This window comes from Grus americana, chromosome 1, assembly GCF_028858705.1.
Source record: "Grus americana isolate bGruAme1 chromosome 1, bGruAme1.mat, whole genome shotgun sequence".
In the NCBI taxonomy this organism is placed as follows: domain Eukaryota; kingdom Metazoa; phylum Chordata; class Aves; order Gruiformes; family Gruidae; genus Grus; species Grus americana.
The window spans coordinates 25,505,201-25,519,638 of NC_072852.1; the positions used below are offsets into that span (position 1 = coordinate 25,505,201).

The 14,438-nt window shown below is 43.6% G+C and overlaps 1 protein-coding gene across 11 annotated transcripts in view; it reads left to right on the forward strand.

The window, feature by feature from the left end:
- The window catches only part of CADPS2 (calcium dependent secretion activator 2), a 508,886-nt gene that overhangs the window by 311,174 nt on the left and 183,274 nt on the right, over positions 1–14,438 (forward strand). For 7 of the 11 annotated variants that reach the window (XM_054803630.1, XM_054803553.1, XM_054803564.1 and 4 more), the window contains 2 exons: positions 4,700–4,804; positions 8,540–9,508. The exons of 1 other annotated variant lie outside the window; for it this stretch is intronic. In XM_054803630.1, the coding sequence (XP_054659605.1) occupies positions 4,700–4,804; positions 8,540–8,710 (276 nt within the window). In that variant the 3' untranslated portion in view covers positions 8,711–9,508. Of the gene's footprint in view, positions 1–4,042; positions 4,805–8,539; positions 9,509–14,438 lie in introns of those variants that run through there. 3 more of the 11 variants (XR_008574139.1, XR_008574137.1, XM_054803604.1) reach the window with 2 other exon arrangements.

The window sequence follows — 14,438 nt, forward strand, 5'->3', positions numbered from 1 at the left end:
TTAACATTTTTTTAAATGTTCTAAAAGTTTCATGGCACACTACTAATGCTAACTACCAAAATCCTGGAACGATGTAATAGTGTTGCCTTGTAATAAAAAGTAGGCATTTTAGAACTTAATATTTTACAACTCATAGCATTTCTTAAGCATTTTAGCTTATGCTGCCTTTGATGTACAATCTCTTCAGTGAGAAGAATACTTTTTGTTATTGTTCCTGGTAGGAAAAGCAGAGCTGGAGGAAGTAAAAACATCCCGTTATCGTCTGAGCAACTCAATTCCTGATCAATAATGTGATAAAGGCTTTGGTAGGAAGATAAAATACGGTTCCTAGAAAAGCCGATCCCCCTGCCATATTCAGCAGAAAAAGCGTTTTGACAGTGCCCATTTATCAAGACCAGGCAAGATACAGAAACTCGATGGGGTCTTGTGTCTGAGGCGTTAGGGATACCAGCCCTAGAAGGGCTAAAGCATTGTGTACTAGTATGTATTGAGCCTCCTTCCAGGTGGCAAACAGCTGCACCTTTTTATAAAACTTCAAAAATAAATCTGAAGTGCTTGCTTTCAGCCAATAAGTGTTATATTTAATTGAACCGTTCTGCAAATGTTATAGCGCAGGCACCCAGAAAGATGGTGAATATTTAATATATTTGTTTTGTATTTCCACCGGTCAACAGAATAATGAAATTCCTTAACTACTTCTCTTTAACTTGCCTGAAGAAAGCACGGTATGTTGCTAAATCGCTTTTCACTGGCCCTGCCGAGAAACAACTTTAATCCTTGTTAGAAAATTGCAGAGTCTGGGCCTGACAAAGAGCTCATGCCTGGCGCATTGTGAGCGCTGGGAGCGGGGCGAGGGGAGCCCTTTACAGCTGCGTGCCTCCAGCCCGCCTCAGCTGGACTATTTAGGCGAGGAGGTTTGTCAATTCCTCCCGACAATGGAGCGAGTTTTTCAGTGCCTGTAGCCGCGCCGAGCCCCGTTGGGGATCAATGCTGGCCATTCAAGCTGCACCCTCTTTCATTGCTTTGGTTTGTTAATTTAAGACTAAAGGTCCGCTGAGGGGGTTTAGGGTGTTTAAGAAAGCTGATGAACTGTTTAAGAAATCTGATGAACTGAGAGCGTTTATAGCCCTGGTGTGGCAACTATTGGCACTGAGGGAGCTGTGTCCTTGTTGACCCTCTTGTTATTAAAAATGCACAAGTGCTGCGCTTCTCAATATTTCAACACTCTTTCATTGTCAATACCACCTTCTGAGCCCTTCAGCTTGTTGCTTGCTCTAAAGATCTTCTTAGATTGGGTTTGAAAACTTCACCTTAAACACTAGATTAGACTGATGTTCTGTTTTCCGTGCTCCTGTTGATTTGTTGAACCTTCCCAGGGCTGGAAAGCAAGTAGCAGCTTGATGGGGAGACAGGCTGCTAATATGATTTACCAGTCTACAGTCATGCACAATAAGTGTGAATAAATACAGGGGTCTCACAGAGTCAACCCTAGCCTTTCCTTTTCTCTTATTTTTTACTTTAAAAGAGGTATCTCAGGAGAATGAAGTGAGTAATGCATGCCCTTACAGGAGCTGGATGAGCTATGAATAAGAAGAGGGGGGAAAACAAGGAGGCAAACGTATTTTTGTTAAAGTGGTTGGCTGCTGTTATGCGCTGATGTGAAAAAAATATATGATAAACACTTACTGCTTTATTGCATAGACAACAGCAAAGAATATGGCACTAATACCATATCATTGACATCTGCAAGAGTCGCATTGTCCTTTCATTGCTATTGTTAGTAGTGGGAAAGTGACTTTTTCTTAAAACCACCTAGAAGGATTTTTTGTTATTATTATTACTTAAAAACTGTAATCTCAGAACCATTGGTTAATCGGGGAAGCTTGTGAGTTTGCAACAGATTCCCGTAAGTCACGGCAGATGCATCCCTGCCTCTATAACATGCTCACAGTTGTCAAAATGTGCGGCCTTACATTCCACCTCTGAGAGGCATTTGCAGTGCTGTGCATTTTAACAGGCGCCAAAAGAAGCAAGAGGGAAGTATTTACTTTTCTTCTTATGAAGTCCAGCAGATTTATTTTTGTGCAGCTTCAGCCTCTACTGAGTGCTCAAAACTGGTGGGTATAAGGCCAACAGTGAACAGGAATGCTATCCACAAGTACCTCTGGGAGGACTCTAAAAATACACTGGGTGTGATTGTTATTTAAAATACTGTGACAATTCAAAATAAGAATACATCTTTCTCTAATATAATAGCAGTCGTATTTTTCCTGAACAATGTATGTTGACAGAGGAGCAAGTACCGTAGTATCATTTCACCATCACCGAATTAAACATTTCTACTGAAAGTTTAACATACTAAAACTAGTGAGGAAAACATATTATATCGTTTTCATTCACAAATTTGAGCAGCAAAATTAAATCCCTCCAATTTCTTATCTGTGTTTTCAGTGCATGTAAGTGTATCACAGATACGTATGGCAAGTCTAATTTTTACTGCGTCCATCTTAATTAAGTTATCTGGCTGGGCTTTAAGACACATGTTTTGCCAGAAAACTGAGACTGGGTCTATTCTCAGTGATCCGGCACCATTCAGTGGTGTTGCGCGGGGAAACCGATCACTGAAGTTCCCATCCTGTCCGTAGTTTGTTCGTGTGAGCAAGTTTGAGCCCCTTCTGCTTTCTATTGGATACAAACCGAATACATCGTGGATGTCTTACAGGATTTTTTTTTTTTATGGAAGAATATCAATTTTGAGAAAACTCTGCTACTAAAATCATTCTCTCTGCCAGGATTACGTTAAAGATTAACAACTGCAGAGCTTGAATGATAATATAATAATTGGGCTCATCTTATTGCAAATAACAATAGGTATTCTGGGTAGAACACTTGGCATATGAATTTTTATGTTTATTAGATCGAGTTCCCTGAGTGAATGAGATCAACTGTATTTTATTTTCTAGACATCTGTATTCATACAACACCTGTCATATAGTTTTCAGTGGCACTTAGTAACAACTCTGTCACGTTAAAAATATTTTACAGGTACTTATAAAGGAAATCAAAGCCAGCGTGCATGTTTGAGGTGAAATAATGTAAATAGTATAAGAATGTCATGCAGTGATAAAACCCCAGTATTTTATGGATACCAAATCAGTCCCACATTTTATTGTATAAATCAAACTACTTCTATGAAATATGCAGCTTTCTGAATTTTGTGTGGTGTGTTTACTTCTGTAAAATAGTAAATTAATAGCAGAAACTTTAAAAAATGTAAAAGTAATTTATTTCCAATGATTTATAATTAAAACACATTTTAACACATTAAACAAAATAAATGGAAGTCATTATTATATGAAAATCCTATTTCTTATTTCAAACTTATCTTGAAACTGATAGTTACAATGAGACGAGACAGTTTCCTGTAAGGAAAAGGTATTTACCTATAATTACTGTATGTATTTAAAGCTTTTGCCAGAGACCTTACATTTTGATTACAGAATTCTATTTTTGCCTTTTGTTACATCCAGTAGCCAGCAATTTGTCTTCTTTCTTTTCGATATGTATTTTCTTTTATTTGTTAATGTAGAGATGGCTCATGAGACGTGTCAGATCTTTCCTTTGAATTACTTCACGAGGTTTACCTTCCCTAACATGCTGCATTTTCAGATATGCACAATCTTTCCTCTCTTTGCATATCTGCGTATTTTGTAAAGACACAGGAAATTACATTAGAAAAGAATTTAAGCCTCTTCCCTGTGGGGAAAAAGACTAGAAACAGCTCTCAGACAAACTTTTAATCTCTCACTGCTAAAATGAAAAAAAAAAAAAATCCCTTCCTTTTTACAGTTTGACTAAATGACATCTGGATGGTATTTTACAGGAGGGGGAGGAAAACTGCTACAACTACGTTTAGTAAAATCTCTTTTCATCCAGTTAATGTGAAAGAACTATTATAGTAGCTATTTGGATCTGAGCATTTTTTACAGTAACATAGACACCAACAGCAGAGAGCTTATTCTTACCCCATCCATTTGTGCAGCTTTGAATGAAAACATACCCATGCCTAAGACACAAAAAGGAAATAAGGTAGGCTGTAATTATAATTAGTAATTAAAATAAAACAAAACCTTAACATGTTTATTTTGGGAGGGGTGGAGTGGTGCTTTGATCATACTTAAATACAGTTTCCATGGATTTCTGAATTTTTTTACTTAACAAAGAAGTGATTTGAAAGAAAAAAGCAAGACAGGTTCTATATTCTATGTTTGATGCTGTTTTCCTGTGTGGATTGGAAAATCTAGGTATTGCAAAATCTCTCTCAAGATACCCTACCTGTGTTTTTTCCCCGTGCTGTTTTAGCTGTCAATTCTCTCGTGTAATTGTATATTTAATATCTGTTCTTACTGACAGATAGCAAAGTGCGCAACACGATTTTGCTTGAAAATGTTGTAACCGAAAGATAAAATGGAAGTTGCTAATTCATGTAAAGAACAGTCCAGGTCAAGTTATTTGATTTCCTACTGACCCATGCAATTCTCTTAACAGGAAATTATATCATTGTTGACTTCAAGTGCTGATCTGTGATCATTTCAAAGTGTTTCATTACCTCTCATTACCAAATCTGTTAAATGACTACTGCAGGGTTGTTTGGTGGTTTGTTTGTTGTTTTGTTTTTTTTTTTTATCTTTCTTTTCAGCAATGGTATAGCAGCTCCATGAAAGTCATATGCCTGTGGTTGGCTGATAGATTAGACCTTCAGCTCCACATCTACCAGCTGAAGACTCTCATCAAGATAGTGAAGGTAAATAAAATGTGTTTGAGTTAGACTGCATAGTAAAGAGAGAAAAGCGATGAAGTATTAACATGGATAATTTCCTCAAAGTTAAAAAATGTCGAATAAAGTTGCAAGTTTATGTAATTTTGGGTTGGGGTTTCTTTTTTCCACAGCAGTTGCAAGTTTGAGAAGAAAAACAATTTATTAAAACCTCTAATGTTAATTATATGTGCACTAGTAATTGTTATCCATCCTGAACTCTGTGACAATTATAATTGTTCCAAGGCATTTTAACAGATTACTGCTATCAGTACAGTAATGTTGTACAGTATTCCTAATAAATTATTGTTTATCATATTAGTGGGGGTTTTTTGTTTTACCTTAATAATCACAGTAGCAGTCTTTCTCCATTTTGTCTCCATTTTTCTCCTGAAAAGTAACTATTTTCTCTTTCTTATGTGCATGTGATTACTAGATTCAATTGGAAAACAATATTCAAAATGTTAGATAACATTTTCTAATCTTTCATACTCTGGGATAACTATCAATAGAAAACAAATCCCTCCCATCCAGTCCTCAGTCATTTACAATGGCTAATGTCAAATGCTTCCGAGCAAAGTGTAAAATACCTTGCAATAGGCAATTATGGGTTAACCTACCATAAAAGAAAATTTCCTCCTAGCTCCCTTTCAGATCTGTTAATACCCTTAAGCAAGAGACAGAAAGCCATTTCAGATCTTCATCCTCTTAGTTCTGTTTTCTTTAACTCTGAACATTCTTGTTACCTGTATAAATGTGGAATAAGATTGTTGGAACTAGATGATCTTTGAGGTCCCTTCCAACCCAAACCATTCTATGATTCTAAGAAGCTCCTGTTGTCAATGCTGACCTTGATTTCTTCAAAATATTTTCTCATTAAGTTCATGCAATCCTGTAAAGTCAGAGGCATTTTAACTTGTGGACACTAGAATTGCAACTGCAACTTGCAGGATTCAGTAGTTAAAAGGAAAAAAGAGACAACGATGCAAGAAAACAGTCATAATAATGATGTCATCATGGCTCCCTGAACCACTCCAGCTTAGCTTTGCTATTTTTGACGTTAACTGATTTCTCTGGAAACAGGATGTGGCTCTTCATTATATTATGTGCCAAAATGGTAGAAGCAGTTTGCTCTTTGTGGTTGAAATGAATGGCTCTTGTGAAAGGTTTCAAGCTCTTCTCAAGTGAAGGTAATCGTCCTCTGGAGGGGAAAAAGTGTTATAGGATCTAAAAACTGTGGCCAGTGAGATCTAAGAATGGGCAGACTAAATTATACCAGTTAAATATGACCCAGGAAATTAAAGGAAGAGGCTTTTATAAAATGGAAGTTCAGGTGAATGAGCAGCGCTGTCAGCCAGCCTTCCTTCTGCAGCCTGGCACACTGATATTAGCCTTGTTCAAAAGAAGTAGGGTCCCAGTGGCGATGGGAACACCCTGGTCATGGCAGCAGCATTTCTGTGCCTGTGCACCTGGTTTGCTTTGCACATAAATTCCAAGTGTGTTATTCCATGGCACCTTCTGTGGACACAGAAGATCAAAGAAGATGATGTCAATCATAGAGGTACCAGTCAATGTATTGGAAGATAGCAAATCTTGTCCACCTTTGTTTTGGTGGGTGAAGATGGCAGAACTGGAAAAACAGAAACTCATCCAACGAGAGGCTGCTGGGAAACAAGAAAAAATGGTTCAAGTAGAGTATCATAAGAAGCTTTCACTGCCACAGCCCAGCTGGGGAGAAGCACATGGGGAGGCACAGTTCCTCCAAAGGCTAGAGTGAATGAATGGACTTCTCTGTCTGCTTTCCGAAAAACTGTGAGGCAGTGTTGCCCCTGTCATCTCTTGGAAATACTCCAAAAAAGGAGTAGGACGGCATTTTTAAGGGACATGGGATGAGTAAGAAATAGATGATTCTTTCATGTTTGGATGCAGCAAAGGTAGTGGCATTATTAAGAATGACCCAAAGAATTAAAAATTGCTTCTTGCCATTAAAACCAAGACAGATGATGGCATAAAGGTATCGTTAGATGTCTGAGACACGTGCAGAGGGACGTGACTAAAAAAGGGTCAAGGACCAAGAGGAAAGTTAGGGAGAAATGAAAAATTAAGCTTGGAAGTGAACATTATTATCCTGCAAAAGTATGTCAAGAGAAGAGCAATGACTGAACCCCACAGTGCTGGTCTGAGAATTCAAGGAATACAATGTAAAACTGAAAGAAATTGCTGTAGGACCTGTTAACAGCATAAAAGGAAATTGAATGCACAGTGTTATAAAAAGGGAATGCAATGGTGACACTTGAAAAAGACCAGGCAGGGTACTTGCAGGAGTGTGTGAGCAAAACATAAGCTGCATCCATTGACTCTGAAGTTGACCTATGAAAGTCAAATAAATCTCAGTTGCAGTGATTCAGACAAGGTTTAAATAATAATCATAGATAGTGGCAGAAAAAATTCTCCCAGCTGAATGTTACCCATTTTGAGAGGTGTCTTTTGCAGTTCTCTGAAGTATTGAGTGAAACAAGATCAGCTCTTTTCTCTTTTCTTTCTCTAAGGGTTGTGCACGGTCTCCTCCAGTGGAGGAATGGGCCTGATAGCCCTTAATTATTTTCCATTTTCTTTTTCTATAGTCTCTTCCATAAACATTGGGAACTCGTATTAACAGTGTACACAAAAAAAGAAACTAACTAGATCAACTTGTCCTTCTTAAGATTTTTAGGCTAACTTCAGGAAAGATTATTTCAAATGTGTTACAACTTAAAAATAAAGAAGGTAGAGTAGATGATTTTCCATATGCTCACTTGAACATAGCATCAATGAACAAAACAGTTCCACTCAGAATTCTTACTTGATAGAAAGTCAAAGAAGAAAGTCATATCTGCTGGTTCATAGGAAGGCTGGATACCAGGGAAACAAAACTTCCTCAAGTTGGGGGGGGGGGGGGGGGGGGGAATATCTAGATGTGAGTCAAAATGTATGTGACAGAATGTGTATTAACTGACTGAAGTAGTCTACTGAAAAACTTTTACATCACAGAATATAGATCATAATCTAAAATTTATTTTATTTTTCCACATTTGGAATATAAATGTAAAGATAAATGCAAATAAAGTCATATTATGGTGAGTCAGACATTTGGATAATAGAGAAAAATTTTTCACCAAAAGGGTTATCAAGCACTGGAACAGGCTGCCCTGGGAAGTGGTTGAGTCACCATCCCTGGAGGTATTTAGAAGACGTGTAGATGTGATGCTTAGGGACATCGTTTAGTGGTTGGACTTGGCAGTACTAGGTTAATGGTTGGACTTGATGATGTTAAAGGTCTTTTCCAACCTAAATGATTCTATGATTTGCATTTTCTGTGAAATGACCTGTAGCCAAATTCACATTTTAATGTGCAGTTAGAAAAAAAATCTTTGTTGGTTTCTTATTGAATAAATGAGATAAATGGAAATTACTGAGAAATCAGCATACAGTTATAGAAATGTAGTACAAAACACAATCTCTTAAAGGAATGACCATCAAAGTGTGGCTTGTAGACTGTCTATGGTTTATAGAAATCTCGTGCAGTCCAGAAACTAGGACCGCAAAATCTTTAGTAAACTCTAGATGATAAGTCCCTAACTGCAGGAGGAACAAATCTGTTCCGCTGGCATGCTAGAAGTGGCCAGTGTGTAGCGGAAGACTGCTCAGACTTTCTTGATTCAGGATGCTTTATTTTTGCTGCAGAAAACCTACCGAGACTTCAGGTTGCAAGGCGTGCTGGAGGGAACGCTGAACAGTAAAACCTACGATACCGTTCACAGCCGTCTGACCGTAGAGGAGGCCACAGTCTCAGTCACGGATGCGGGAGGACTTCAGGGCATTACCATGAAAGACAGTGATGAGGAGGAAGGATGATATTGTTTCACCAAGCATTTGGAGTTTGGGAGTGATGATCTGAGGGTGGGAGTTATCTTTGGCTTGGGGGTTTTTTTGGTAATTTGTCCTTGTAGTTGCATTTATAGTTTTGCCTTATGATATAGGTGCAGAAATGTAATATGCTCCATTTATTTTTTTTTAAATGAAAGTAAGATTTTCAGAGGAAAAGTGCCAAGGACTTTTTGAGAACAATGGTTGTAGCATATTTTAATGTATAGCTTTGCTTAGGGCTGCAAGAACACTGGCATGGAGTTTGAGTTCCACTTGTGATTACGTTTCTTGCCCTTTTGTTTGTTACCATTCGTTCTTGTATCTCATCAGATATTGATGTCCTGTGCAGAAAACAAAGTGTGTGCTTCACTTAAAACCCAACTATACAGGAAATCATTCTTGGAATAAGTCAGTACCCTAGGTAAAAAAATAGTGTGTTTTCAGGATTACACTTTGTTTACCTTTTTTTGTGCTTAATTTTACATTATTATGTGATGTGCATTCAAAATTTTAATCTTGGTTCTTTGTATTTTGAGGTTGGTATATAAGTAGTAGGACTTCAAGGACAGTCAAACACATACAAACTACTTAGGAGTGTTGTTGTGTCTATTCATTTTGCAAGTTTAAAGATATTTCATCATGTTGGATGTCAGTAAGCTTGCCATCAATGTTTCTATTTCTGTGACAAATTTCAGGCAATAAGAACACATTTTGTCGTGACCACTTCTGTATCTACCCAAGTTTGTATAGAATTCTACAATTAAAAGATGTTTTCAATATTTCAAACCATTTGAACTGTTGTATGATGTCTCATGAGAACAAGTTTTTTGAAAGATTATTATATTTAGTTTATATAGAGATTTATAGCAAATATATCTATTTTATAAAGCAGATATATATAGCAAACAAATATCCAAGGACACGATGCCTTGATAAAGCAAAAAAGCAAACAAAAACTCCTCACTGGCAGACGAACAGACAGTGCCTGCTGCCCATTTTTCTATGCCCTCACTGTGAGCTGGAAAGAATTCAAATTTTCATCAGTCAGAACTCCCACAACATATGAAAAATACAGCTTTTTTTTTTGGGGGGGGGGGGGCAGGGGCAAATGACTAATTCCTGGGTTTGTGTAGACAAAATCAGAAAGAACACAGATGATACCCAGAGAAGTAAGGAAGGTTGCTGAGGTGCTTATTAAGCCACAGTGTTATACTTGAAGGGCTTCGCTGATGGACTGTCGGGAATTTACAAGGCTGGTGTGAAGTTTCCCTGCAAGAACAGCCCGTAGAACTTCAGAGGTCTGTCGCAAGCATGTGGGGCTGCAGGAGCTGCAAACGAGAGCTGTAAGGAAAGGGTTTTTCAACACACTTGGAAGCTTGGCCAAGCAAGGAAGGGCAAATTATGCTTCTTCCTACCTGTCTAGGGAGAAATCCAAAGCGGCAATTTTTTCCTGCGGCAAACCAGCCTCCTCATCTGCACATGAGGTGAATTCAGTGAAAAGGAAGAAATGGGAGCTGGTGATGAAAACCATTCTCAGCTCTTCATGCCCCAAGTGAGTGCTCACCCCGAGGTGCCCGGGGAGACTGGGAGGGCAGGGGTGCAGGCTGTGTGCAGCTGCAATGCAATGTGTGTTTTGGGGAGCAGCAGGGTGAGAGGGGGCTGCTGCAGGGCAGGGCGGCCAGAGAGGCGGGGAGGGTGCACACAGTGTGTTCCCCTCCATTGCTTTGTGTTCATGTTACCAGCTCTGCTGGGCTGGAGGGAGCACAGGGAGCCTCAGCAGTATTTTCCACCATTCCCAGGCTCCCAGATGGGTTTGCTGGTTTAGGTTTTGATAGCAGTAAAAGAATTGCATATCCTTTTCCCATCTCTCGTCCTAGTCGCGCCGATGCATGGAAGTTGACAGTGTTTGAAGGGCCAGGTGGGGCTCTGGCTGAAGCCCAGGCTGGGTAAGGGGCAGCCTGCCGTGCCAGGAGCTGCAGCCTCAGCCCCAGTCTGGCTGTGGCAGGCAGCGGGGTACAGAGGAAGCCAGGCTGCCCAACATGACACCCAGCTCCCAGACCCAATGAGGCAGAGACATCAGTGCCAGTCAGGCCCAAGGGGAGCTTTGTCTCTGCAAAGATCCCCCTGCTTGCCCTCACCCCACCATTTTTACATTCCTAAGACCCTGTGGTTATGGGGCAGTGACCACACTGAGAATGGTTTCCTGGTAAGGCAAACAACTCTCCCTAACAATTTGGCCAGAGTAGATTATAGTAATTTCACCTGCCAGGGACCCAAGAGGACTCATAGGCCATCATGGTTCTGATGGGCCCCACCTGGGACCCCCACCCACAGCCTCTGCCCAGGGACTCCACCTCAGCTCAGTCCAGGGCTGCCAGTCTCTGCCCCAGCAATGGAGTAGGAGTGCTGGTTTCTCACTCAGCTACAGCCCCACCTTTGCTTGCTTATGGGTCCTGTCGATCCAGACCCTGACCCATGAATTGACTTCAGACCTTCCTGATCATCACAAACGTGTCAGTGATCTGGACTCTGGGTTGCCACCACCTCTCTGCCTGCCCCAGCCTGCCCTGCTCACTGGCTGGGTGTGGTGGGACCAGCCCTGTCCCTTAGGGAGCCATCAACTCTTTCTATGCCCTGACATAATTAAAAACAAAACAAAACAAAAAATCCATGAATTTTTGTGGCTTGAAGTGAGTCTGAGTTACTCACATTTCATGAAGCATGATACATGTACACCCCATATGTCGAGCGCTTTGCTATACAATTTCATCTGCATCCAGTACTTGCAAGACACGTCTGTCAGTAAGATCGAGTAAGGAAATAGTAAAAAAAAAAAAAAAAAAAAAAGTAAAGATAATGTAACCATGAAGAAGTTACAAGATGTTTGTGATTTCAGAGAAATTAGACACAAAGTATGTGATGAATTATTATTAGAAAGGCAGCACAGCAGATATCACAGGAAGGCAGATACAGAAATGACAGCGCTCCAAAGGTCATTCCATTTCTTATTAATTCACATATTTTATTAGTAACTAAATTTGTGAAACCGTGAACAAACGCCAAGCTTGAGAAGGCCAGTGAGTATCTGTGTGACAGCTTCGAAGTCGGGCACCGCCGCCGCCAGCAGCCGCGGCAAAACCCCGCTGGCACGGAAGCAAGGTCCGCCTTTACATTTTAATTTACGTGTTTAAAACCTCAGCACACTCCTGGAGGTGTCTGCCCGTCCGGGAGAGGCGAGCATCGCCTCTCGCTGTACATCTTCGTGGGAGGCAGCCAGCGGCTCTCCCGCCGCTCCGTCCCGGGGCTGCGCGGGGGGCCCTGCCCCAGCCGCCGCCCCCACCGCGGCCTCCGCTTTTCCCAAGCGGGTGCGGAGTGCAGGAAGCCTTTAGCAAGGGGGCGGGAGGGGTCTCGTTTAATTCACCCCCCTGTATCTTTGTGGCATAAAAGGGGCTGTTGAAGCCGAACCAGGAAAAGTCACGACCGGGTGCGCGCCCCGCGCTGCGGGCGATGTTCGGGGCCGGGGCGGGAGCGCGGCGCTGCCCCTGCCAGCTCTCTCCCGCCGTCGGGGCAGGGGGTGCCCGGGGCCAAGAGCTCGCACCCCTCGGCTATTCCTCCCCCCCCTCCCCGGGCCAAGAGGAGGCAGAGGCCCGGGGCATCGCCGCAGCGGCAGGGTTTGGGGGACCGAGCCCCCCCACCCCCGTCCGGGCCCCTGCAGGATCCCGCAGCTCCCCGCTGCACCGTCCTGCGGCTGCCGCTGCCCGCCACGGCCGGCCCTCGGGGGCAGCGCGACACCCTCTTGGCGCCGTTTGCGCCCGCACCGGCGGTTCCCCGCCGTCACCGGGTTGTGGTTCCCCGCCGTCGTGGTTGTAGAGCCAGCCCACGCTTTAAATCCGATCCCGAGCAGAGAGCGGGCAGCCTCCGTCGCAGGAGCCGGCGCAGCTTTGGAGGGAGCGCTGTACCCGAGGGGGGCGAGCGGCTCCCGGGGGTGGGGGGGTGCTCATAAAAGGCTCCCACAGGAGCGGCCTCCCTCCTTGGCCCTGGGGACACAGCACCCACTCAACGCTTCCTGGGGTCCCGGGTTGATTTCGGGTCAGGCCCCGGGTGTTTCCAGGCTTGGGGGGGGGGGGGGCAGAGCTCCTCCTGGGACACACCAAACCCTCGGCGCGGAGGGCGGTCGGGGCACCTCTGCATGGGCAGCAAGTGCGGGTCCACGAGGGACGTGACAATGAGCGCGGGGTGTCAGGGAGGGGTGTAAGGCTGTGAGGTGGGTTGCTGGTGAGCCCTCCTGCACAGAGAGTACCTTTTACGCATCTGTCGAAGGGGTTTTGAATCAAACGTTTGACTGACCGCTAACGAGCGCGTAGCAGACGGCGGGAGCCTCAAGGCAGCCACGGGAGAGTCCTCTTGCAGAGGGGAAGCTGGACTGGGAAGGGACGGAACCTGGGACCCCCGTGGGACCCACAGAGACACCTCGGCTGGCCCGGGATGCCCAGCGCAGCCCCCGGCCCGGCCGGGCTCCCACCGGCACAGGCGCGTTTTAATAGCGACGAAAAAACCCCAAACAACACTGCCCCTCCAAAACAAACAAAGAAACAAAAAACAACCAAAGTTTAAGTTTTTGGCCTCAGGGGAAATACTGTCGTGGGTCGTCTGCCCCCCCCCCCATCCTCCCCCCAATGCCGAGGGCTGCTCTGTTGTCCCCCGTGTCCGTGTCCGGGTAGGGGTGCCGGGCGAGCAGCCGGGGGTGGCGGGGACCCCTCTCCGGGCGCCGTCCATCAGCCGCCGCCACGGGGTATGGCTCCTGCTTTTGTTCTTATTTTCATGTTTGTCACTTGGCTTCTCCCTCCCTCTCGGCTGCGGAACACCGAAATGGACCTCGCCACAAGAGAGCGGGGTTTTGTCCCGGTTCCGTGTCCGGCAGCCTGTTGATGGCGGACGCCTCGTCCCCGCCGTCAAGGCGAGCCCCCTGTACCCAGATGCCGGGAATGCAGCACACAGGCGCCCACGCAGCCGACCAGCTCTTTGCTTTGCTCCAGGTTAGCTCCCAATACACTGAGAGAAAATAGAAACAAAAATAAGTTAATTGCTCCTGATCCTATTCAGGAATCTTAAAAATAAATAGCTTCCCCGAGCCAAAGAGCGCAAGGCGTTCATTTAGCAGCAACGGGGCTAAACATTTGTTGAACTGGGAAAGGAACAAATGAGAAAGTGTCATTCATGGCTCCAGCTGCCGCTGGCCCCTCCCAGCCACTTTCACCAAGGGCCCTTTGGAGCTGATGACACCGCTGGGTCCCCTCACAGGCGGACTGATTAGATTAGACGTGATTGCTGCAGTTCACGTTCGTAGCTGGCACACTTAGACAAATCGCTTGCATGAATTACGGGAGGGCCGGGAGCGCTGCTTTAGAGGGTCACTTGTAATTTCGATTATATGTGATTAAAGGCTTTATACGTGAAAAGGCTTAATTTGCACCCGTTTGGTTTTCGGTTTAGAGGGGTCTGTACGAGACGTACTGTACTGTCAAACTTTGTTTTACCTCCGGGAACACTTGCGTTTGGCGGGTCAGTGTCAACTGTTTTTCTTTTGTGATGTATTCGGTTAAAAATAGCAATACTTTATGCTTTTCCTTGCTGTGGAACTGATACGGAGGGATGCTAACACGCACTCACTGTATGGGGAGACTACACATAGTCTCAGAAGATAAATACACACACA